The 27,427-nt window shown below is 41.3% G+C and overlaps 1 protein-coding gene across 1 annotated transcript; it reads right to left on the bottom strand.

Annotated features, from left to right (window-relative positions):
• Window positions 1–515: 515 nt before the first annotated feature.
• Window positions 516–27,424, bottom strand: gart (phosphoribosylglycinamide formyltransferase). Its single transcript, XM_017701908.2, has 22 exons — window positions 27,165–27,424; window positions 25,498–25,651; window positions 25,111–25,206; window positions 24,536–24,710; window positions 23,461–23,572; window positions 22,298–22,366; window positions 21,970–22,095; window positions 21,096–21,183; window positions 20,855–20,940; window positions 19,360–19,528; window positions 18,585–18,819; window positions 18,016–18,110; window positions 14,743–14,852; window positions 14,460–14,658; window positions 9,733–9,984; window positions 9,410–9,562; window positions 5,968–6,171; window positions 3,701–3,853; window positions 3,354–3,484; window positions 1,991–2,132; window positions 1,642–1,757; window positions 516–1,240 (listed from the first exon to the last, which is right to left on the bottom strand). Exons 2-22 carry the CDS (start codon window positions 25,640–25,642, stop codon window positions 1,049–1,051), a joined length of 3,048 nt encoding a protein of 1,015 aa, XP_017557397.1. The 5' UTR covers window positions 25,643–25,651; window positions 27,165–27,424; the 3' UTR covers window positions 516–1,048.
• Between the last annotated feature and the right edge of the window lie 3 nt (window positions 27,425–27,427).

Below are 27,427 nucleotides of genomic sequence, written 5' to 3'. Positions count from 1 at the left end.
CTAGTTGCTTTTAGTTTTCTGAAGGAACTCTGGTATCCATGGTGGAGACAAATGAAAAATATCCAAACCACATGCTGATAATGTATTACCAGTAATTATTCCAGTTGGAGTAGTAGTGTCATTTCTGGGGGAAAAAAAAGAAGTAAAATAGTAATTGGAAGATAAAAAAAACTGCCAACTTTTAATAAGGTAAAAATATTTTTTCAGTAACCCTGCATCAATGCCATCAGTCTGTTTATCATAAAACTGAAATGTTAGGCTAAAATGACTGTCCATCAATACACTGTACATCAAATGCCATTTTAAGTTGAAAAAAGGACTGAGCTTTATATGCAGATGGTTTACGAGGCTAAGGGTTGTGAAAAAGATTCCAGCTACTGAAAACGATTTACCTTGTGATTCAAGGATACAGGAGGCTCAAAACTCACCAACTACTGCAAGAAAATGACTCCAGGTAATTATGCTGGATCATTCTCAAACTTTCACAGGAGAAATGAAGTCCAAGACCAAAGTCATTGCAGTTCTGCAAGTTCAATACCAAGATTTAATACCAGCCATGTCAAGCAAATGTCACAGGATCTTACATGCAGAGAGTAACTGTACAGTTATATTGCAGTTCACCATCAGACATGACTTTTATATCCTGTCTACTTTCAAGAACCAAGCAACTCTCATGCATCGTTCGTACCAAGAGCTTTAAAGAATATTTAAGTAGTGTGAAAGTAACTCCTGCACCACAACAGTGAGCCATTAAAACTGCCATGTCGCTAATGGAATGTGCAGAAGTACATGATTATAGAAACATTGAGTTGTAACAATTAAAACTCCCTGTAAAACTAGAGAGAAGAGCATTCTACACTTTATCAGCAGAAAAGGAAACATAAAGAGATGAAATGTCACAGGATTTAAACTGGAATTGTGCCCCCAATAATGTAAACAAGGCTCATTCAGATTTCTAAGACAAAGGAACAGTTCACTATGTTTGCAGACATAGTCTGTTCTTTGTAATTTAGCTCTGTTGAACATGCCATAGGTTTTGCTGCTCTCTCTATGCCGACTGGTTCCACATGATGCGTCCGTCCTCCCCTAACCTGACCACTCCGCTTGCCACGAGTTCTAAAGCAGCAGGGAAAGCCTGATGCTCCGCCTCCAGGATGCGCGCTGATAGGCTTTCTTCTGTGTCATTCATCAGCACAGGAACAGGTTCTTGCACAATGATGGCTCCTGCATCCACCTCCTCCTGTTGATTCAGAATAGTGTGTAGAATATACAAGACATAATTAAAAAGGTTAAACTTCACATTGTTAAAAAGCTAAAGCAATGGTTACAGCAAAATGGACCAAACTACAGTTGTACAGTTGTATGCAAAAGTTTGGGTGCACCTGGTGAAATGACGTGGTTGACTTTCTAACTGAAAACGCTACGCAAATCGGAATTGCAGATGATGTTAACTCTGACTAAAGAGCATGGAAAATGCCCACATGTAATCTAAACAGGAGTACTTAAACCTTTGCACACAACAGCAGCTAAAACAGTCGTAGCAGTCAAAAGTTTTAAATGCATATAACAATATGACATCAACAAGACTACATTTGTTTGGAAATCTTTAGGTGGTAGGTGCCCTAAAGAAAGTTAACTTACAGCCACAAAGTGGACGGTGCAGCCAGAGACCCGAGCCCCAGCGAGGAGGGCCTGCTTCTGCGCGTTTACACCTTTGAAGGAAGGCAGCAATGATGGATGGATGTTCAGCAGCTTGCCTGTTAGACAGAAAACAGCTGGTTAACACCAAAACACAGCTGTAGCTGCCAGACGTGGCCCACAAGGATCCCTCATGGACCCTATTTGCTGGGTTCCTTTCTGCAGATGTCTTGCAGGACCCACTTCAATATATGCAATAAACAGATTAATCTAGTGTGTGGAGCTGTTAGCATGTTGCCTCTGGGAGCATACGTCTACATAAGCTAGTGTTTAAACAGGTTCACTTCCATACCATTCCATTTCCTGACAAAGGATCCAGTGAGGATTCTCATAAAGCCAGCAAGACACACCACTTCCACTCCAAACTCCGCCAGGACATGGTCGATAGTGCTATCAAATTCAGCTCGACTCCCATAGAGCTTGTGGTCCACCACCTAGTGGGTTGGTGCAAGCAAAGACAAATTAGCAGTAAGCATTGCACGCAACAGACATATTGCTTTTGTGCCAGCAGATGGCGCTTAACTGAAGCAACCAATATGCTGATGTCTCAAGCTTGAAATAATCCCACAAGCACCTTTCCATAGGTATGAAGCCTGTAAATGGCATTCATTCAGGCATAGTATGACACTGAACACTGCTTGTACCAGATATAAAAAAGGTAATGTTTTAAATATTACAGTAATTAGATTAGAGTAAGTTTCACTATCAGATACTTCAGGATCAGGTACGAGTACTGAAGGGGAAAGGTGATATTGTTGCATCCAAAGTTGCAATGACATTTACACAGATATTCTGACAGATTGTAGTACTTTACAGGAATTGCTGGGGGCAACAAGGCTACTAATAAGTCACTGTAACTCAAAAGAATAAACCACTTATTACACAGTAAAAACTTGAATGTTGCTAGCAGTAAAGGGAGAGAAACTTGTATATATCATGATATTTAAAGACATGCTCAATATGCATCAATATTTTGACACAATGCACGAGTAGTGCCACATTTTAAAACTGCTATCAAAATCTAATTACATAAAGATCTTAAAATTACTGACAATATACAAGATGCATAGCGTTCATCAAGAACATAAAGTACCATGATGACAATAAAATAGTCCTGTTGCCCACCCCTTACACATTTCTTTAATTAAAGAAATAAATGTTCATTTTGACCTCAACAACTTGTGTGACTTCACTCAAAGTGCAGACTGAAAGCTGTGCAGTTCAGCCTTATCTCGGTTCTAGCACATCTGATATAGTTAGCACAGGCTAACTATGTACTGGCATGGTGTGGTAATTGTGATTTTCCTGACAAATATTCTGACGGCAAAAAATGTAATTCTTGTCTATAATGAAGCTCCTGGCATTGTTTCACCAGAAGAACACCCGCAAATCTATTTTTTGGGACCCAATTTGTTGTTCATGAGCTTTGCATTATTAGGTTAAATTTCCTCAGTTAAAATGCTGAATAATGCAGGATATAAATAAAACTGCAGGTCTTGTGATTTGAAAATTGCACTCTTGTAAATTGTGATTTTTGTTTTAAAAACTATCAACTGTTCGGCCAAGCATGCTGCGCCAAATTTGAGTGAAAAGCATGTAGTACAACAAAGCATTTATACTTTTAATCAGAAAGGAAAATGGTGAGAAGAACGTACCCGTGTCTGAATGCCTGCCATGGAGGCTCTCTTCAGGCCCAGCACACCTGGACGATTTGAGATGACCACGACAATCTCAGCAGAGCTGGATGGCTTCTTGGTCTGCTCTATTAGGGCCTGCAGGTTGGTGCCTGCTCGACACACCAAAATCTATCAGTATTTACTTGTATTATTTTAACTGTTTGTAGTACATTTAGTAGTTTATAGTGTTCTTAATGTAATATTATAATACTGTAATAGTCAAACTGTCTTGGGCAAATAATCAAGGCATACTTTTGGCTTTAAGCCTTACTTAAAGTTTACATGACTACAGATGACCGTTTACAGAATGAAATGCTGATACTCACCAGTCCCAGATATAAGCACAGCTACTTTGGTCCTCTTGCGAGAACTGGAATCTGTGTGAGAAGCTCCGTTCTGCAGGACACTGGTGTCAGGACAAGGGTTGGGGCCTGCCCTCAGACAGTGTTCCAGATTTCTGACCACCACAGCCTGGCCACCTATTAATTTAAGTTAAAAAAAACAAAAAAAAAAACACAACAACTGATGACTGGAATAAACTGTCAAAGGATTGTGCTCACATTAAGATTTTTGAGCAATTCATTGGGCAATAAAACTTGTAAATGGTACACACTGGTGTAGGTAAGTGACTCAAATCTGTCAAATAATATGTGCAAACGTGTCCTGAAACAACCCCTATGTGCAAGTGAAAGAACCAGGTTCATCACAAACAACAAACAAACCAGCAGAACAAGCCGTCATTGTGGAGATAACTTGCTCTGAGTAGCTCTCAGCTGTTTAATATTAGAGTAGTAGTAGTAAGCCTTTGTCACATAGTCACCGAAGTAACTAGCGAAATTAGGGGGGTGGGGGTGGGGGTAGGGCCTGGAGAATGCGCTTCGCCTGGCATCCCAGACTAGACTAGGTGCCTCAGTTTGCAGGGTGTTACAGCGATAACACAGCAAATTGCCATGGAGACAGCCTTGATCGGGTCCCAGGCAGAGTCAACAATCAGCAGGAGTCTGAGGAAATGGGGGAAGGGATAAAACAGCGTCTCGCTGCAGTGTTCTTCTGGAGGAATTTGTTGTTCCAGCAGTGGCCTTGGCCAAGGCCAGTGCCGGTACAGGGAGCCAAAAGCAGATAAACAGGGTTAATAAGGCTTCCGGCGAGTAGTCCCATTTTTACGACAACTCACCAAGTCCAATTTGGTCTCCCAAACGATCCATTTTCCTTTGCAAAGCCGCCAGCTTCTCCATCATGTTTTCCATTGTGCGATTTAAAGTCACAGTCTGAGCGCTGACAGCTCTGGCCACCACGTCAATCATGTCGTGCAGCTTTAAGGGGCCGTGGACAGCTGTCCTCATTTCTCGAATCTCGCGATAAACCAGGGCAATGCCTAATCCAATCAGCAAAACACCTGCAATCATGGTTCCGAATAGGTAGACGTCCTCAATATCCTCCACGGAAAGAGCCGCCAGGCACAAGACTCGCCACCTCTCCCACGCGTCCATCGTGTAGCCAGCTGCAAACGTTCCGGCAGGACAGGCGGGTTCCCCCAAACCAGGACTTCTCGTCGAGAAGATGGTGTCAATTGCATTGAGAGACCATTTGATCAAATCCATTTCCTTCTGTTTGAAGAACAGCGCGGAGAGAGTCTCTCAAGTAAAGACAGTAGACTATACACGACTGTAGAAGCGAAGCAGGAGAGATAAGGGAGAGGAGAGGGAGAAAGTGTGACCGCCTTCGCTGAGAGCCAGAGAAGAAGAGCAAGATTTACTAGCTCATTTCATCCCTCCTGAATTCTGATCTCGAAAAATTTTTTTAAATCTGTCACATTAAGGCTAAAAACTGGATTTGTGCCACTTCAGCCTGGTAAGGTGAAACTAGTTAAAAAAAAAAAAAAAAAGAACCTCTTTTGTATCCCTAAAGAACCTTCATTTTTATAGAAGGAACAACCTTTAGAAGCATTGCTTGTAAAGATTTTCATTGATTTTAAAGCATTATGTAAATAAGGTGTACTAAAACAGTGGTTCTCACATCAGCCTTATATATAGCACTGTGCAGAAGTCAGAGACCACCCTTTCATTTAATTAATTTCCAGTTAAAATGGTTGTACATATTAAGCAAGTTATTTTCCAAAATCTGAGAAAAAAAAAAAACAGAAAACATTTAACAGAAAAATTATACAGAAGCCACAACAACTAAATATCAAGTTTGTCAGGAGAACGCCACAGTAACAAAGAAAAACATCTAAGGCGAGTTTATGGATAATCGTGAAATATCTAGTCTAGTGTGAAAATATACTGCTAGACCACAGATAGATTGGATGTTATATTTAGTCTTCTGTATAATTTTCTGTTTCATGTTTTTGAGTAACAATACAGCCTGGAAATAGAATAAATGAATAAATTAGATGGTCTCTAATTTTGCATAGTACTGTACAGTATATGCATATTCAGTGGGTAAGGTCAGTAAATGTTCGCCGCTCCCTCTCTTTATCCCTCAGAAGCTGCAGATAATATATAAATGCTAAAATTTCTAAAGGTTAACTTATTTCAATGTAACATATGTGCTGTGAACCATCAGTGGCACTACTTTCCCATGGCTTGCCTACCAGGCATTTTGTGTGTGAGTGAGCCTACGATCCACGCCTCCTCCTCTGCCTGCAGCTGTCTGAGGACCCTCTGAGCCTCTTGTTTGCCCACCACCAGCACCGCTCCCAGTCCACAGTTGAAGGTACGGACCATTTCTTCCTCTGAGAGAGAACCTTCCTTGTGGAGCCAGGAGAAGACTGGAGGAATCCTCCAATGTGTAGCATCTGAAAACAGAACGTTATCAATGCAAGTCTCTGTGAAGAAACTCTTTAAGGACCAAATGCAAGGAAACAAACATTCATTTAAAAAAATAAAAATTATAATTAGGTCAATTTGGCAACATCCAGTGCAACACGTTTAATAATGTCTAATTTCAAGACATTCCTGTGGTTTGCAGTGACGTACTCTTACTAAAAGCCTTCTTTACTGATAGACTACTGACCACTTCACACTCTACCTCTAATCTAACAGTTCATCAAGCCTTCAAGAGCATCTCTGAGAGTCAGGTGGACATAATTAGAGCTAGGCCAGTGGTAACAGACTCCTTTTATACAGGTACCATGTGATTAGTGGAGGGCAGTATGGCCAAAAATTTATTTTACAGTATAATTTAAATTTCCTAGAGTAATTTTTTTCCCCCAATAAAGCGACTTTAGACACTTGTTTAAGTTTGTATTTGTAGGTCAGCAGCAGATTGTTACTGTATTATGTTATTGCTTCTTTACATTTTGGCTATTGTGTATAACAGTAAAAACAAAACTAGACAACAAATATATAAACCTATGCCAACACTGCTTTCTAACAGTAGCCTGGTTGGCTTGGCAAAACCAGTGCTAAATGTTGTTTTAAGTGTTAATTTCTACAAGTTTACTTACATACCTTGCTGCGTTTTAACTGACTGGGCAGATTTCATGATGTAAAATAACTAACTGTGATAACGTCCACCAAGCTTTCGGAGTTGTGCTGCTGTCTGTGGCAACCTGGGCTCACTGGTTTTATTTATGTCTTGTTTTATCAGTCTTGTAATATTAGAGTAATAAGCCAGGAGGCTCCCTGTGTTACTGTGGTTTTGCACAACGCAGGGTAAAATCTCTTAACAGCCTTAAGTGGCTTGCTTCTTTTACAAAACCTTGGTGCCTTAATTCATAGCTTGTGTGCACAGTCAAATACATGGAGTATAATGACCTCAAACACGGCCTTGTTGTTAAAGCCTTGTTTAAAACCAAAACAATCTGTTCTAGAATTACCAATCAAGAGTTTATGAAGAGACAATAACACGCATGCATGTGTCAAAACGACATCAGAAACTCGATTTTTCCCCACATACCCAAGAATTCATTCTGTCTTTGGTCTGAACTGCATTCTTACTTCAAACAAACCGCAGCAGAGATCATTTTGAAGCATCTGTGGATGGCAGCAGTCTTGCAAAATGAACTGCACGAACAGAGAAATCACACCAGTTTTTTTTTTTTTTTTTTATAAATCAAACCAAACCTGCCAAGTCTGAACGCACCCTCAGGCTCCTGAACGTAACCGCTATGCCACTTGAGGTGGAAATAAGAAGCAACTTTAGTTTCTCAATTCATCCAACATGTTTAAAATGAAACTGTTATTTAATTATGCTCACATGTGGGACCTCAAGTGTCATGCTATTGTTCGTATGGCTGTAAATGATGCCCTACCACTTAGCCCTCTTTTTTGCAGATTCACGTCTAGGATAAGCGCGTTCCAATTTTTGTTGAGATGGAAGGGTAGGGCAAAGCGTTATTAAAGATGTATTTTCTCTTAAAAAATTATGATAACTATATTATCTTATATTTTTATATCATATCATATATTAATGGAATTTCAAAGTAGTGTCATTTTCTTCATAACAAGCATAAAAATAAATAAATAATTGCTACAAGTATGCTAACGTGTCGGTAGCTAGCTAGCTAATTTTTCCGCTCCACCGTAAACAGTCAGGCAGTACTGACACCTGAAGTGCCAGAACGTAACTGCTGCATCATTCAAGGTAAAACAGCTTTGTATCACCAAAGAATTAGCAGTGGGCGATAATATTTATCTTATACCCCCGGTTTGAACGCATATGCTACCCTAAATGTACCTAAAGTCCAGCAGTGAGGTCGCTGAACTTTTGCCGTCTCCATCACTGAAGACGGGCCGGGTCGCCTACACAGCAGCGCTAGTACTGTTAATGGAGCGAGGTGTTTGTTTTATTTGAGGGTTGTACCATTTCGTAGGGCAAGATTTCAACCACTACCCTTTGTAACTCTGTTCCAAGGGGTTAGGGTGACACTCGAAAACAAGGTGTATGGGTAAAAAGAAGAAATGGGATTTGGCCAAAGTGTCTGGGGGTTGTTGCCATGGTAATCAGTTAACAGTCACCTAATTAGAGCTACAATACAACTATACAAATCCATTACCACGACCAAAACAAAGGAAGAATTAGTTAGTTGTATCTACTGCATCCCTTTTGTTTCATCTCAATAGCATCTAACATTGTCCTAATATTCAGGAAATTTAGGAAAAAATCATTAAATTGTGCATTTAGGACAAACATCTGAAGCTCTTATAGTTTCACTACCTTCGTATTATAATTACATTAGTATATACACCAAACAGGCATAACAGGCATGACCACCTCCTTGTTACTACACTCACTGTCTATTTTATCAGCTCTACTTACTCTATAGATACATTTTGTTGTTCTACAGTTACAGAAGTTAGTCCATCTGTTTCTCTGCATACTTTGTTAGCCCCCTTTTAACCTAATCTTCAGTGGTCAGGACCCCATGGACCCTCACAGAACAGGTACCTTTTGTGTGGTGGATCATTCTCAGCACTGCAGTAACACTGATGAGATGGTGGTGTGTTAGTGCGTGTGTGACCAACTCAAACTGTGCAGCAGCAGATGAGCCATCGTCTCTGACTTCACTGCCACAAGGTGGACTGATAAGGTAGGAGTGTCTAATAGAGTGGACAGTGAGTGGACACAGTGTTTAAACACTCCAGCAGCACTGCTGCGTCTGATGCACTCGCACAGCACAACACACACTAACACACTACCACCACGTCAGTGCTACTGCAGTGCTGAGAATGATCCACCACCCAAATAGTACCTACTCTGTGAGGGTCCGTGAGGGTCCTGATCACTGAAGAACAGGGTAAAAAGGGGGGTAACAAAGTATGTAGAGAAACAGATGGACTACAGTCTGTAACTGCAGAACTACAAAGTGCACCTATACAGTAAGTGAAGCTGATAAAATGGACAATGAGTGTAGAAACAAGAAGGTGATCATAATGATTTGCCTGATCAGTGTAAATTGTAGGAGTAGTACAATAAAGCGATATATAAACTGCAGTTACTCTATTCTGAAATATGACAATAAGAAGAAATCCTATAAAACAATCATCATTAATACTAGTGTCACCAAATTCCACTGCTTGTGTGCATCTTACCCAGATCTACAGCCAGGTCTTTGGGTAGAACCCGAGGAATGTTCTCCAAGAGACCGCCCCCTGTAATGTGTGCATACGCCTTCACTGCTCCACTGCGCAGGATTGGCTGGAGAAGGCGGCTGTAGATTTTAGTTGGTGTGAGCAGAGCAGAGCCTGCAAAATAAAAGTGAAACAATGGTCAACTCACTGTTCCAAACCTTAAATGTTGATAATGTGGACATCAGCTACATTATAATATCTGAATATTTTCTTCAGTACAGAAACACCAGATTTCTGCCCCAAAGGGAAAGAATAAGCAGAATATTTATTTATAAGAATTGTACCCATAGTTTGTCCAGGCTGTCCAAAGGGAGCAGGAGAGCTGTACTGGAGGCCAGTCCGCTCCAGGACTTTGCGCACCAGGCTGAAACCATTGCTGTGCACCCCAGAGGAGGCCACACCAATCAGCAGGTCTCCTTCCTGAATGTCTCCTAGCCTGGGTAGGAGGGACCCCCGCTCTGCTGCTCCCACACAGAACCCAGCCAGGTCATACTCTCCTGGACCATACACTCCTGGCATCTCAGCAGTCTCGCCACCTGAACATTAAAGATATATTTCTTGAAGTGATCGCTCAAGCAGTTATGTGGTTTCTGACACTATAACATACTGTCATCAACAAAAACATGGGAAAAAAATTCAAGGTCACTATCTATCAGATATAGTTTGCAAAATAGGGCTCATAGAATTTGCTGTTAGACTTCCATAGCGAACAAATTTCGGGCATGTTACTTCATGTCGAGTTTGACTTTGGTGAAAATGTAAATGTGCACTCTCAACAAAAACAGCCTTACCAGAGAATTTAGTGAGGTGAACTATCACTCAGTAATGTCTCCCAAGCAAGTCCAAAATTGAGGTGTTCCTAGGAGGTTTTTGTGCTAAATGATTTTTTGTAAATGCATAGTTACACAAAAAGCACACTTGTTTCCACAAGACAGAACAGCACAAAATATTATAGCTGGAGATTGATAATATCACAGCTCTGCTGTAAGACCTTATACAAGAACCTTATGCGCGCACACACACACACACACACACACACCATCAGTGAGCACAAACTGCTTTAGTCAGTCAATGAGATCATGCTGCCTTCAAGTCATATTGGAAATATTGGTGAACGTTACTGCTGTATATGGAAAGATGAAAACGCGCGTTTCTGCCTGTTCTGTGCCGTTCAGTTCTGCTTATATGACAATCCAAACAGCTGGAAAAATATTTAGAGCTTCATGTTTACAATTTTAGCCACCAAAAACCTTTTTTCTCCCTTCATTTTTTTCACCATCATATGAAAAAATATGAGCCAACACTTTGCATCGTAGACCAGCTTTGATTACGAGGGGGCAGAGGAAGTTTTTGCGCTCGAGTGTGTAGATTCTGTTCTTCTGTGTGTGTGTAGATTCTGTTCTTCTGTGTGTGTAGATTCTGTTCTTCTGTGTGTGTGTAGTGTGTGTAGATTCTGTTCTTCTGTGTGTGTAGATTCTGTTCTTCTGTGTGTGTGTAGATTCTGTTCTTCTGTGTGTGTGTAGATTCTGTTCTTCTGTGTGTGTGTAGATTCTGTTCTTCTGTGTGTGTAGATTCTGTTCTTCTGTGTGTGTGTAGATTCTGTTCTTCTGTGTGTGTGTAGATTCTGTTCTTCTGTGTGTGTGTAGATTCTGTTCTTCTGTGTGTGTGTAGATTCTGTTCTTCTGTGTGTGTAGATTCTGTTCTTCTGTGTGTGTAGATTCTGTTCTTCTGTGTGTGTAGATTCTGTTCTTCTGTGTGTGTAGATTCTGTTCTTCTGTGTGTGTAGATTCTGTTCTTCTGTGTGTGTGTAGATTCTGTTCTTCTGTGTGTGTAGATTCTGTTCTTCTGTGTGTGTGTAGATTCTGTTCTTCTGTGTGTGTAGATTCTGTTCTTCTGTGTGTGTGTAGATTCTGTTCTTCTGTGTGTGTAGATTCTGTTCTTCTCTGTGTGTGTAGATTCTGTTCTTCTGTGTGTGTGTAGATTCTGTTCTTCTGTGTGTGTAGATTCTGTTCTTCTGTGTGTGTGTAGTGTGTGTAGATTCTGTTCTTCTGTGTGTGTGTAGATTCTGTTCTTCTGTGTGTGTAGATTCTGTTCTTCTGTGTGTGTGTAGTGTGTGTAGATTCTGTTCTTCTGTGTGTGTAGATTCTGTTCTTCTGTGTGTGTGTAGATTCTGTTCTTCTGTGTGTGTGTAGATTCTGTTCTTCTGTGTGTGTAGATTCTGTTCTTCTGTGTGTGTAGATTCTGTTCTTCTGTGTGTGTGTAGATTCTGTTCTTCTGTGTGTGTAGATTCTGTTCTTCTGTGTGTGTGTAGATTCTGTTCTTCTGTGTGTGTGTAGTGTGTGTAGATTCTGTTCTTACCCAAGAACAAATCCCAAATAAGAAAACATGTGAATATCAGAATCTTTGTGAAAACTGCAGGAGCTTCGAGAAGAAATTTCTTCATAAGACTGGTTGATGAATGAGACTCAGAGTTTTAATGACATGGCAAGTTAAACATAGGTTTCCAAATGTTTCTTAAATGTGAGAACTTAGCTGGACTGTCTAATGGAAGGTGGAACTGAGTTCCACAATTTGAAAGCATAAGAACCAAAAGATGCCTCCACATGTTTCTTGTACAGAAGGCATATTCAGAAGGCCAGTTTCTGCAGAACTAAGATCATGTGTTTGAACCTGAACAGAGACATTAAGTGATGTAAGCTGTCATTTAGAACCTTAAACAAGCAGCAAAAAATTTAAATCTGTCCTGAAAGATATAGGTAGCCTGTTCAGGTCTTTCAAATGATGGAAAATGGGAGTGATATGAAATTGTAGAATTTGGGAAGCCCAGTAAGTAGAGCATTACAGTCATCAACTCTGCTTATAACAAATTCATGAACAAGTTTTTGCTTAAAAAAACAGAGCTCAGAGTCTAGAATCTAAAAAGAGTCTAAGAGTCTGAGTCTTTAAAAAACATTTTTCTCAGAGTTTTAGTATCAAAAATCAGCTTTCCAGTTCATTTTGTTACAAGTTTGTAAGAAATTTGTCATTCACTGAGAAGGATTTTTGAGAAGGGAAGGAAGAATAAAAGAAAACAGCTGCCCCCTGCTGGTCAAAGCTGATGTTGGTCAATATACACTGCTCAAAAAAATAAAGGGAACACTTAAACAACACAATATAACTCCAAGTAAATCAAACTTCTGTGAAATCAAACTGTCCACTTAGGAAGAAACATTTATTGACAATCAATTTCACATCACACAGCAATTTCACACGCAATAATTTCAACAGGTGGAAATTATTGGCAATTAGCATGACACACTCAATAAAGGAGTGGTTCTGCAGGTGGGGACCACAGACCACTTCTCAGTACCTTTCTGGCTGATGTGTTGGTCACTTTTGACCCAACCCACACAAGTGGCTCAGGTAGTGCAGCTCATCCAGGATGGCACATCAATGCGAGCTGTGGCAAGAAGGTTTGCTGTGTCTGTCAGCGTAGTGTCCAGAGGCTGGAGGGGCTACCAGGAGACAGGCCAGTACACCAGGAGACGTGGAGGAGGACGTAGGAGGGCAACAACCCAGCAGCAGGACCGCTACCTCCGCCTATGTGCAAGGAGGAACAGGAGGAGCACTGCCAGAGCCCTGCAAAATGACCTCCAGAAGGCCACAAATGTGCATGTGTCTGCACAAACGGTTAGAAACCGATGCTGGACGCTTGGCATTTGCCAGAGAACACCAGGATTGGCAAATTCGCCACTGGCGCCCTGTGCTCTTCACAGATGAAAGCAGGTTCACACTGAGCACATGTGACAGATGTGACAGAGTCTGGAGACGCCGTGGAGAGCAATCTGCTGCCTGCAACATCCTTCAGCATGACCGGTTTGGCAGTGGGTCAGTAATGGTGTGGGGTGGCATTTCTTTGGAGGGCTGCACAGCCCTCCATGTGCTCACCAGAGGTAGCCTGACTGCCATTAAGTACCGAGATGAGATCCTCAGACCCCTTGTGACACCATATGCTGGTGCGGTTGGCCCTGGGTTCCTCCTAATGCAGGACAATGCTAGACCTCATGTGGCTGGAGTGTGTCAGCAGTTCCTGCAAGATGAAGGCATTGAAGCTATGGACTGGCCCACCCGTTCCCCAGACCTGAGTCAGATTGAGCACATCTGGGACATCATGTCTCGCTCCATCCACCAACGCCACATTGCACCACAGACTGTCCAGGAGTTGGCAGATGTTTAGTCCAGGTCTGGGAGGAGATCCCTCAGGAGACCATCCGCCACCTCATCAGGAGCATGCCCAGGCGTTGTAGGGAGGTCATACAGACACATGGAGGCCACACACAATACTGAGCCTCATTTTGACTTGTTTTAAGGACATTACATCAAAGTTGGATCAGCCTGTCGTGTGTTTTTCCACTTTAATTTTGTGTGTGACTCCAAATCCAGGCCTCCATTGGTTAATAAATTTGATTTCCATTGATGATTTTTGTGCGATTTTGTTGTCGGCACATTCAACTTTGTACAGAACAAAGTATTCAATGAGAATATTTCATTCCTTCAGATCTAGGATGTGTTATTTGAGTGTTCCCTTTAGTTTTTTTGAGCAGTGTACATTTTATCATACACTGCCCATCTTGCGCACCTCAGTACTGGACAAAATAATTAGGGAGAAATGGACTCAAGTACTTTTTTCCTCTTGCCTTACTCTACTGATGTTTTTCAGCTATCAAGTGCTACATGACAATGAAAAAATGAAAGTTCTGAAAAGAGATCCGTCTCAGTTCAACAGAATTAGAAGCATATTTTTTGCATATTAAATTTTTCGCATTGCAAAAATGTGACACATTTTATTCACTCTGTTTGAGATTTGTGAATTTTTGCCAGCAACAGGATTTGTTTACTTTCATTCAGAAGGTGTTATCATCTCCAACAGCAGCTCAAACATCCAAGCTGCAAAACATCAGAACCACTCGACTATGTTTATTCTTCTTCTGATCATGTCTTAATTACAGAGGACATCACAACAGTGACTCACCCAGTAAAGCACATCCTGCCATCTGACACGCCTCTGCAATTCCGCCAATCACAGACGAGGCCACGCCCACATCCAGGCGCCCACAGGAGAAATAGTCTAAGAAGAAAAGAGGCTCCGCCCCTTGAGCAAGAACATCATTGACACACATAGCCACCAGGTCCTGGCCGAGTGTGTTGTGGATGTTGCAGGCTTGGGCAATCTAAATGGATGTGGGCAGAAAATGAATATTTGAAGCAGAAACAGCAGTTTATAAGGATTTGTGGATAAAGGAGAATGTCGGCACCTTCAGTTTGGTGCCTACTCCATCAGTTCCAGCTACAAGGATGGGGTCAACGAACCCAGCAGCTTTTAGGTCAAAAAGCCCAGCAAAGCCTCCTAGCTCAGCATTGCAGCCTGGGGAAAATAATGATGTGCACAGAATAAAAATATTAAACATATTAACTGCGTGACTGTAAAAGTGTGCAGAGTGTAAAAATTGTTATGCATCAACCTGAAAATGGAGATTAAACTGCATCGATTTTAGATCACGAAAATTATTTATATCAACTATTAATGATAATGGTCAAAAAGATGTGAGGTCATTTCTTGGCCAAAATAGAAATCCTTGGTAACTTTCAAACATAAAAATAGTCGAAATTCTCTTTCTCTCTCTCTCACACTCACACACACACACACACACACACACACACACACACACACACACACACACGTTATTACTAACTGCTAAACAACTTTAACATCTACAACCTCAATTCCAATGAAGTTGGGACGTTGTATAAAACAAAAAAAGAATATGATGATATGCAAATCCTTTTCAACCTATATTCAATTGAATACACTACAAAGACAAGATATTTAATGTTCAAACAGAAACTGTTTTTTGCAAATATTCACTCATTTTGAATTTGATGCCTGCAACACGTTCCACAGAAGTTGGGGCAGGGGCAACAAAAGACTGGGAAAGTTGAGGAATGCTCAAAAACACCTGTTTGGAACATTTCACAGGTGAGCAGGTTAATTGGGTTAAAAGGGAGCATCCCTGAAAGGCTCAGTCGTTCATAAGCAAGGATGGGGTGAGGTTCACCACTTTGTGATCAACTGCGTGAGCAAATAGTCCAACAGTTTAAGAACGTTTCTCAACGTGCAATTGCAAGGAATTTAGGGATTTCATCATCTACAGTCCATAATATCATCAAAAGATTCAGAGAATCTGGAGAAATCTCTGCAAGTAAGCAGCAAGGCAGAAAACCAACATTGAATGCCCGTGACCTTCGATCCCTCAGGCGGCACTGCATTAAAAACCGACATCATTCTGTAACGGATATTCCCACATGGGCTCAGGAACACTTCAGAAAACCACTGTCAGTGAACACAGTTCGTCGCTCCATCTACAAGTGTAAGTTAAAACTCTGCCATGCAAAGCAAAAGCCAAATATCAACAACACCCAGAAACACTGCCGGCTTCTCTGGGCCCGAGCTCATCTGAGATGGACTGACACAAAGTGGAAAAGTGTCCTGTGGTCTGACGAAAGGACTGTCCGGATTGTTATCAGCGCAAAGTTCAAAAGCCAGCATCTCTGATGGTATGGGGGTGTGTTAGTGCCCATGGCAGGGGTAACTTGCACATCTGTGAAGATAAAATTACTGCTGAAAGGTACATGCAGGTTTTGGAGCAACATATGCTGCCATCCAAGCAACGTCTTTTTCAGGGACGTCCTGCTTATTTCAGCAAGACAATGCCAAGCCACATTCTGCACATGTTACAACAGCGTGACTTCGTAGTAAAAGAGTGCGGGTACTAGACTGGCCTGCCTGCAGTCCAGACCTGTCTCCCATTGAAAATGTGTGGCGCATTATGAAGCGCAAAATACGACAATGGAGACCCCGGACTGTTGAGCAACTGAAGTTGTACATCAAGCAAGAATGGGAAAGAATTCCACCTACAAAGCTTCAACAATTAGTGTCCTCAGTTCCCAAACGCTTATTGAGCGTTGTTAAAAGGAAAGATGATGTAACACAGTGGTAAACACGCCCCTGTCCCAACTTCTTTGGAACATGTTACAGGCATCAAATTCAAAATGAGTGAATATTTACAAAAAAGCAATAAAGTTTATCCGTTTGAACATTAAATATCTTGTCTTTGTAGTGTATTCAATTGAATATAGGTTGAAAAGGTTTTGCAAATCATCGTATTCTGTTTTTATTTATGGTTTACACAACATCCCAACTTCATTGGAATTGGGGTTGCATATTTAAGGCTTCTTAATACCTACTCAAGACGTCAACTTAGTAACGTCAACCAACTGATCAAAAAGAAAAAAACAGTATGCCTTTATCTTTTCACTGTGTTTGACTATCAGTTCTGCTGTCCACTAGTTCTTCATCAGTAGATCTGGATATTTTTGGATTAGTTTATTTACAAACAGTTTAACAGCTTAAATAGGAATGTCAGAATTCTGAATTTTTTGGGGGAATAATATAGCTGCACAGTTTAGGGAAATTAATTAAATAAATTAATTAATCCTACAGTAAAATCAGTTCAGTTTTGTGTAAACATGCTGGGGCAACTGCTCTGTGAGTAGCGTAGCAGCTGTTTAGTCCAAGTTTAACACAGCTTGGACTAGGCTACTAACTTCAGAGGTTTAACCTAAACCTTCTGGAACACACAGCTGCTCTGGTGAAACAAGCACAACTACCCGATCCACTGCTAAACCGGACATAACGTCAAACTGGCTAGCGCTGTTTTTCTTTCTTCCCTTCATTTTTTTTTTGTGTGGAAGTGGGAAAATGAAGAATAAATGTTGAGATGAACTGCATGTCTGCTACAGTCACAGCCTAAACACAGGTCACCTACTTCACTGAACAATGCCTTCTGAAAAAGCCTAATCAAGACTGCAATGATTAATGCTTCCTCTAGTTGAGTTTCATTTTGAAATATAGTATTTAATTAAAACATGCAAGTCCAAATCATTGACAGTGAGTATGTGGGCCAAGGTACAGAATGTTAAAATGTCAGAAAATGTATTTCAACTGCAATAACTTTACTTACAATCTCAGTAAAACCATGTTCAGCAGGTTTAAGACAAACCTCAGTTAAATCCAATATACAGCACCATCTAGTGGCTCAATTGGATATTGTATAAACTGCAACAGTGCTTTAAACTGTAGGTTTCCAAGACACAGCAATGGAGTTTAAGAACCCATGTCATGTTTAAAACCCAGCTAACCTAATGACCGTGCAGTTGCCCCAAAGTGACATTCTGGATCAATCCATTTTCTTTTTTTTTTAGCCTTTTTCAAAATGACCACCTGACAGTGTGCGAAATATTGACTTGATCAAATCCGATTTACCCATTTGATGATTTGGCAACCAGTACTGTAATATTCTGCAGTGAAACTGCTTTTTTCCATTTTTGGTATGTGCACAATGTTATACACTCTGAACTGACAGCATTTGTATTTGACTACTTGAGTAAAGTAACTATTTTACAGTCATAAATACGCTACAATTCCATGATTTCATGTTGGGCCATTTCATAATTTTTAAGACAAGTACCTGTGCGAGAAGTGGCCTTGGCCAGAGGTTTGATTATCTCCACCAGCTTATTTCCTGCAGCTATGTCCACTCCACTGTCCTTATAAGTCAGTCCTCTGTGAATGGACAAAAGCGGACAAGAATCAATGCACCCGTTTGGCTTTTGATGTAGAACTGTGATTTTTATGTGCATTATTTGTACTTTGATTATTTGATGCATTTCATTATGCTTCACTCTTGCAAACAGACACAAGTTCTTGTTTATATAAACTCATTTATTACACAAAGAAAACAAATATTACTACTACAAAGTACATGCAAGACACAGAGTCCCCAAGCAGTATTCCATTAATCGTGTTCCTCGTCTTGAGTAAAGCAGTAAACCAGACAACGGTCGTGAAATATAGGAATTCAGTCAGTTATATCAGCTGTAAGGGGTAAACAGAGTCTATCAGTTGTGTTCAAATGGGTGATCTTCCTATTCTGTCAGTGACTGTACAGTTAACTAAAACAAATACCCTTCCAAGTCCAAATAAGCTCTTACTCTGATCAGAATACAGGCTGTGTAATGATCAGTTCCTCACACACACCTGGTGCGGGTGAGGTAAGCAATGGCGCGGTGGCCGATATCTCTACGGTACACAGCGTTGGGGAAGCCCACCGCAGCTACGCCCTGATTGGCGCTGTGCAGAGCGCTCTCCAAAGTGGGCCGAACTGCAGTCACTGTCAAGACACGTCCACCGCTGCTCACAACTCCACCCCCATCCTTCAGTGCAGTGCCAGCATGGAACACCTGAAGCCCCATCTCTGTGACCTGAGACAAACCTGCAGACATACAGAGACTGATAAGTCTGCCATTTTACAAAATTACAATTGAAACCATCCAAGAAACTCATCTGAATGTGTACAGTTCCGTTTTCCTTCTCAAACACCTGCGTCATTAGTTATCAGGTTTAGTAGTAGGTTGGTTTGATTAGGAAAAACATCAAACGGACACTCCTTGACCACTCCATGCTGCATCTTTAAGGGCCCTTTAAAACTGCAGTACCTCCAAAATACATCATATTATTTATACACTGAACGAAAATATAAAAATGTTACTTTTTGCGCCCGTTTTGCAGCAGTTCACTATACATGTGTTTCCCTAGAAACACGTTGAACTGCTAGAAACAAATTCAGATTTTTTTATTTATCGTTTTGTTCAGTATACTCAGATATATTTGATAATCCAATATTGTGTATAGTATAAAAGAATTGGCATTTTAGTTTGGTCTTCCATATTAAAAAGACTTTCTTACACTTAAAACTCATCATGTACTAATGTCCAGCCCTACTTTCACTGTCTCACACTTCATAGTATCTTACCTGTGATCTCGACACCCTTTTTGTAGGCTCCAGGATAGCCTTCACTGGCCATGACCACAGTGACCGCAGCACTGTTGTCTAGCCACACAGGAGGCTCAGAGGCCAGTTTAGCTTGCAGTGTGTTCTTTAGTACCTCATACAGATCACTCTTTAGCAGGGGCAGCAGCACCTGAGAATACAGCAGTATATTAGTGCAAAAAAAAGAAAGACAAGAAAAAAATGGTGTATATATGCACCAAGGTCATACATGAAGTAGGTACATTTATGCTGCATATGCCCTATAAATACTGCAGAAGACTGCAATATACAAGTGATAACTACGGACAAACGAACAGCAAACAAAAGCAACACCAAAAGTTCCTCTACAGAGCCTCCAATGACGACGACAGTCAGAGGCCACAACTGTGGAGGAGCTGGAAGTATTGACTATATACACACTGACCGGCCCGCTAATTGAATTGGACTCTCACAGAGCAGGTACTATTTAGGTGGGGGATGATTCTCAGCACTGCAGTGACACTGACGTGGTGCTGGTGTGTTAGTGTGTCTGGTGCTGGTATGAGTGGATCAAACACAGCAGTGCTCCTGGAGATTTTAAACACTGTGTCCACTCACTGTCCACTCTATTAGACACTCCTACCCTGTCGGTCCACCTTGTAGATGTAAAGTCAGAGATGGCAGCTCATCTGCTGCTGCACAGTTTGTGTTCATCCTCTGGTCCTTCATTAGTGGTCACAGGACGCTGCCCACAGGACGCTGCTGGCTGAATATTTTTGGTTGGTGGACTATTCTCAGTCCAGCAGCGACACTGAGGTGAACTCCAGTAGCACTGCTGTGTCTGATCCACTCAGACCAGCGCAACACACGCTAACACATCACCACCACATCAGTGTTACTGCAGTGCTGAGAATGATCCATCACCGAAATAGTTCCTGACCACTGAAGAACAGGGTAAAAGCGGGCTAACAAAGTATCAGAGAAACAGATGGACTACAGTCTGTAACTGTAGAACTACAAAGTGCACCTGTATAGTAAGTGGAGCTGATAAAATGGACAATGAGTGTAGAAACAAGGAGGTGGTCACAATGTTTTGACATTGGTTGGAATTTGCAGACACTCTTGCTCTCACTGGAAATTAGTAAAATACTGTTTACTCTACAGTAACCATGTGATTTTCACATTCAGGTTGATGAATCCGGGGTTTATGACCTCACTGCATTACTGAAAGATGAAGTTTATTCCACTCAACAAGAGCAAAATGCATTGTTTTTCTGACTGACACAAAATAATATTAACCATTATATTTTATATTGCAGGGCACCTGCAACCGCAGTCAGAAAACAGCATTTTGCACAGGCATGCAATCTTTCTAATGCAAAATGAGAAAAAAAAAGTGCTATAATCTATAATCTATAAAACGGACTGCCTGGTGCGCTGATGATGTAATCCAAGAAAAAAGCAGTAGTCAGTAAAGTTAAATACTTTAAACACTGACCTGACACTCAGGATCGCCGAAGCGGCAGTTGAACTCCAGCACCTTTGGCCCCTGCTGAGTCAACATCAGCCCTGCATAGAGCACACCTAAAGGGGGGGGGGGGGGGTTCAAAGGTCATCAAACAGCTGTTCAAACAACATTATCAAATGGCTTTATCGAATTTTACTTCATTGTTCCTTCCCAGACAATAAACCTATGAAATAGTAGGTGATTTATATCTACTACAGGTTTAAGCACATACCCACATATGGTATGCCATCTTCTTTCATCCCATCCACAGTCTTCTGCAGAACAGTGGTCTTGATCTGTTGAAGCATCTCCCCGGACACCTAAATGAACACATATGCAGGGGCTTTTATCTGCTATCCACATAGACGAGGCACTCAGCTGGATAACTTAACCCTTCAAGGCGGTCTCAAATAAGTGACCATTTCTGGAGTTTCTACTTTTTACTGTTAATAATGTGATTTCTGAATGCTGCTGTTGCATCAGAGATGTTCACAAGTCATGTTCACCTCCTTCTGTCCTTCAGACTCAGGTTTTCTATAGTAGAAGATTCATTATTTGAAGCCATATTGAAACTGATGCTACTGCGAGCTTAGAAACAATGGCATTTTAGTAATAACTGTTGTTTACGTTTGTTGTTTACTCATACGAGTCAAGAGTCAGTTAAGTGTGTGTGGGCGTGAGTCGAGAGTCAGTTAAGCGTGTGTGTGCGCGCGAGTCCAGAGTGTTAAGCGCACATCCAACTCGAGAGACAATTTGGCCAGTTGAATCATGAATCAGCTCAGCACGAGTTTCAATCCAGTGGCCAGTCAAGACAACATGCAAGTTGAGAGTGAAGTCTGAGTCACTCGAGTGCCCATCGCTTTATTTTATTCGATAAGTTAAAAACCTGATCTTTGGGTCTCAAACAACATTTCTGAACAAGAAAACATGAACAGGAATACAATCTCACAGCGGTCATGTTTTATCAGTACAACGATCGAACAAATCAATATTAAGCCTAACGTCATGTCTTGTTTGAGTAAAATAAACTGTAAAATTAATTTTTATTTTACAGAAAAAAAAAAATGCTGCGCTAAAACAGTACTGAAGCATAACTGGCCGTTTACCTGAGGCGTGGGGCAGTAAGCCCCCATTCCCCCTGTGTTTGGACCCTTGTCTCCATCCAGTAACCTCTTATGGTCCTGTGCAGGGGGCATAGCAGCCACTGTGGACCCATCACTGAAACACAAACACTAAGAGGAAGACAGAAGGGTTAATATGCAGAAGATACACACACACACACACACACACACACACACGCGCGCGCACACACACACGCGCACACGCGCGCACACGCGCACGCACACGCGCGCACACACGCACACACACGCACACACACGCACACACGTTTCTGTAAGAATTCATATGTATATATGTATTTGTAAAGACACTCACAGAGACTTCCTCTCCCTCGAGTAATTCTTCCACCACTACAGTATCACCAGCAGCACCAAATGCCTTGTCCTAGAAAGACCAATGTTAAACACAATCAAGACATGAGTTAAACAGGAGTCCACAATTATTTATTTTGTTTAACTACACATTATTGGGGTAGTCTCTTAGCTGTCTGCTGAGCTGTTCAGTCTGGATATAGTTCAACAAAACCTTTTGTTTCATATACAGTTTCCTTTCATATACACGTGATTTCAACATGTGTGTGATCATCAGACATGCAGTATGGGTTTAAAGTGCTTGTGGAGAATCTTCAGTCTGCTAAACTTGGCTTTACACTGCTTTGATTATCATTCAGATTGCAAACTAATCCATTTTTTTGCAGACATAAAGACCATTTTAAACAAATATTTCCTCATACGCAGTTTTTATATTCCCAAATTGGTCTGTGTTTTCAGTCTCAGTCCAAACAGTGCGGGTCAATCATATGCTAGACTTAACTAAAGCTACAGTAGAATCACTTTTAGTCTGTATTGGTTATTAGAGAGAAAAAGTATTTAATCTGATCCAATCCTGTAAGAAATCTTTCCCGATAGGCTTTGTGGGCTAGTAATGTGTTTGAGTTGCTTCGGCATGATAGCCTACTATGCTCATCTTAAGTTCTTCAATGAAAAACAGCTCAATTTAAAGCTCAGTACATTTTAAAGGAAAAATAACAGATTTTTAATTGATAATCAAGATTTCAATGGTCAGTATCCGAACAAAACAGTACTGATATCGTGCCACCTTTGTTTACATCGCCTCTATGAAAGTGGGGTAAATAAAGGGGGAAAAAAGAAGCTAAGATTAGAAGTGGTTATCAAATCCAATCCAGACTAGATTGGGACACCCTTAAACACCAACACCTCAAACAGCAAAAACATCATAAACTGCAGTAACACTACTAACATAATAAAACAAGTGATAATGTAACTAGGAATTTAAACAGGGCTGCTGCTGTAGGCATACATTTCTCCATATTTCTACTCTGCAGAGCAACGTTAGCTCCAAATAAAGTAACCGTACTCGTTTATTGGATGTGCAGAATGACATTCTCAGTTTGACTGAATGTGAGAAGTGAAGCAACAACAAAAGACAGTGTCGAGGAAATAACTGAGCTTACTGACCTTCATGATATCCAGAACCGCCTGGCAGGCCTCTTCCTTATCCTTTGCTACGATAACGCCCTTCCCCGCAGCCAGGCCGCTGGCTTTCACCACCAAAGCTGGGAAATCTGCTCTGTATAAAGGTTTGACATGATATTATAATGGTGCACATTTAGACTGTTTCCTAATGATCATCGAGGACAGACTTACAACCCCAATTCTAATGAAGTTGGGACGTTGTGTAAAACATAAATAAAAACAGAATACGATGATTTGCAAATCCTTTTCAACCTATATTCAATTAAATACACTACAAAGACAAGATATTTAATGTTCAAATGGATAAACTTTATTGTTTTTTTGTAAATATTCACTCATTTTGAATTTGATGCCTGCAACATGTTCCAAAGAAGTTGGGACAGGGGCTTGTTTACCACTGTGTTACATCACCTTTCCTTTTAACACTCAGTAAGCGTTTGGGAACTGAGGACACTAATTGTTGAAGCTTTGTAGGTGGAATTCTTTCCCATTCTTGCTTGATGTACAACTTCAGTTGCTCAGCAGTCCGGGGTCTCCGTTGTTGTATTTTGCGCTTCATAGTGCGCCACACATTTTCAATGGGAGACAGGTCTGGACTGCAGGCAGGCCAGTCTAGTACCCGCACTCTTTTACTACGAAGCCACGCTGTTGTAACATGTGCAGAATGTGGCTTGGCATTGACTTGCTGAAATAAGCAGGACGTCCCTGAAAAAGACGCTGCTTATCATTATCATTATCATCGGCCGATCATTGTGAAGTTTCCTCTGTATTAATGACATCTAATCCTAGTCTAGTTAATCTTTGTTTTTTCTTTCCTTTAATAGTAATGGTTTCCCAAGTTCTGCTTAACACAATCTACGACATTCATAAAAGTGATAACCAACGCAACTGCGTAGCTCTCAGTACTGGAAAGAACTGCTTGGTTAGCCTATATCGGATGGCTGATTAGCCACTGGCGAGGATGCTCACCATATCAGCCCTGCTAAATAACCTTATTAAAGACCACATGGAAGCCACCTCTTCACAACCCTCTCACTCATCCTCCCTACGTACTTACCCTTGAATGTAGCTACAGGCCTCCTGAGGGTCAGTGAAGGAGCTCCAGCGGGCTGTGGAAATGCCATAACGGTCCATGAAGCTTTTGGAGAAGCTTTTACTGGCCTCCAGCTGGGCAGCCTTTGCTGAGGGCCCAAAGCATGGCACGCCTGCTGCTGTCAGGTCATCCACGATACCTGTGGAAAGAAGAATCTGAGCTGTCAGCAATTCCTTCCAGACACAAGGCATCACTAAACAATGTAATGTCAATCAAACTAAAGAGCGAGTGCAGTCATATTTTTTCCGGTGATTATTAGCCAGTACTAGGTGTGAAAATTGATACCAGCGAAACCTGAGAAAAACTGGATCAGTGCAATTTAGATATTATATTAGAAATTTACACCCGTGCTCAGCTGGTGTCTTACAGTGCAGCTACAGCACATAGGAAGGTCTGCTTCTGGATTGAATTTGTTGTAGCATAGGGAGATACCCAATGGTGGGGGGGGGGGGGGGGGTTATTACTTATCAAATAATATTTGAACATCAAATCTGACTGCCAATGCCCATCTCTACTTAACATAAAAGGCTTTTCCTTACCTGCAGCTAAAGGAACCTCTGGGCCGACCACCACCAGTGCCACGTTATGATCTTTGCAGTATTGAGCCAGGATGGTATGATTACTTACATTAACAGCTGTGAGAGGAAGAGCAAGAGATGATAGTTATAAGAAGAAGTGAATGCAATGGCTGTAAATGGGTTGGAAGATACAGCTGTAGATACAAAGCAATAATGATCTACTTGAGAGCGGACTTCTGCATAGTAGACAACTTGTTCTCAAAGCCCATTCTGATGACCCCATGAACTGATATTTTCCTGCTAGAACGCCTATTCAAGCCTGACCAAGCCTAGAATCCCTAACCAAACCTAACCATGACAGGCTTGGTAACCACCTAATTGAGAACCACTGAAAGAATATACACCTACCAGAGTTGGAAATCTTCCCACAGCTGGCCGTGCCTGCATTGCCAGGGGCTACTAGGACTTGCTGGACATGAGGTGACTGTGCCAGCTTCCATGCCAACGCATGCTCCCGCCCACCACTGCCAATCACAAGCACACGCTCTGCCATTGGAGCTGTCTGCAAAGCATAAAGTTGTCAGAGACCAAAACGGTGTTAAAATCATTGTAACAATGAAAGTTCAAATCAAGGCATCGTTATCAGCACCAGATTTTTGTTTCATAGGTCCAATGTAAACCATAAGCAGCTAAAAACTTCAATAACAAACTCACACGGTAAATTCAGCCCTGCTGACCATGGCATGGTCTTCTGTATACAAACTGCCACAGCAATAATGCAAAGGCCAACTGTGCAGCACAAACCTATTTGATTAAATACTCATAAGAAACAGGTTTAATTGCATGTAAAAATCGACCTATGGATGAGCATGAGATGGGAACCCACATCTTAATGGCTAGAGTACACCACAGAGTGACCTTTCATCCAACCGTAACGTCCTAAATCCACATGACATAAACGGCACCGCAGGAAAGATTCACGCACCCATAAAGTACCTCAATAAGCTGCGTCCTGCAAAGAAAGGTCTAATGCAGCTTACATGTAGGCGATTTACAGCAATGACATGTGAACAGCTACTCTGGCCATCAAAAGGGGAATTCCACCGATTTTTTACAATTTCGGAATAATTCAGTCATTCGGATGTAAACAGTCATTCGGAGTGGTTTGTTGTGAAATGGTTTATTGCAGAAAACACAAACATGGACCCACACAAACATTATATGCAGTGTTGATGAGGGTAAAAAAAAAAGCCATAAATCTCAACAAGGTTTCTTTGGGGACTATTTTGCCTCTCAACGCCCTGCATGTACCCCCACTGCCATGAAAGCAAAGCAGGGAGATTCCAGAGCATTAAAACTTCTCAGACGTCTGGTTCCCATCACCTCCACTGTGAACACTTCTGACTCGACAAGTTTCTCCAGAATGAAGCATTTCACAGCATACCACTCTGAACATCTAGAACTTCATTATCTAGAACTTTAAAAAAAACATTCTTTTTAATCAGTGGAGTTCCCCTTTAAACGACCAGACGAGACAGACAGGCTTTTTGATCAAATCAAATCGAAGCAGTTCACAACGTCCATGTTCGACCTGCGACACAGAAACCCACTGACACTGAAGTTTCCAAAGGTTGTGAAATCGTACAAAGGACCTTTCTGGCCGTTTGAGCACCAAGATAACGTTGAAAGAAGACCACTTAACAAAGATCACGCAGAAGGCATCTAATGACTGATTCCTCGTTTAACTGCAGCCATGTGATTCACGAGGTCGAGGTTAAGCATGTTAGGATCATTCATTCAGGCTCAGAAAGCTGCAGGCTAACCACAACAGTGCACGAACAAACCGCTCAAACTGTCAAACTGTGCGTCTTAACGAACCCATGCGTGTAGCTTCAGGTGCTCAGTGAGAAACAGTGATACTGTAACAGGTAAATTAACAGTTATTAACTTCTTGGTGTAAACTTGAGATGAAGCGATGCTAACGCTGACTTTCTTAAGAGAGTAGATAGTTAAATTAGCCCGTTATCAGGCGCATGGCAATACGTTTCACCAAGACATTTAAACTACTGGCCTACCTTTTTATCACGAGAGAGGTTAAAGTAGCTCGTCCAGCTCCTGTCCGCTGCAGGGGAAGAGGCGGCGTTGTGAAGGCTGGGACGCTGCTAACGACGTCCAACTCTTGAGGGAGTCGTTTATTAGAACCGATTCTTTTTAATAACTCGGCCGAACCGATTCATGAATCCCACTGAATCGAACTGTTTTGTTCTATCTACGCACGAAGGGGGTCTAATTAAAGATTTTCAAATAACAGTCGTCCACAATTTAACCTCATAAAATC

This window comes from Pygocentrus nattereri, chromosome 12 (assembly GCF_015220715.1).
Source record: "Pygocentrus nattereri isolate fPygNat1 chromosome 12, fPygNat1.pri, whole genome shotgun sequence".
Lineage (NCBI taxonomy): Eukaryota > Metazoa > Chordata > Actinopteri > Characiformes > Serrasalmidae > Pygocentrus > Pygocentrus nattereri.
Note: the sequence above shows the minus strand (reverse complement) of the source record. Positions and strands in the feature narration are given on the sequence as shown.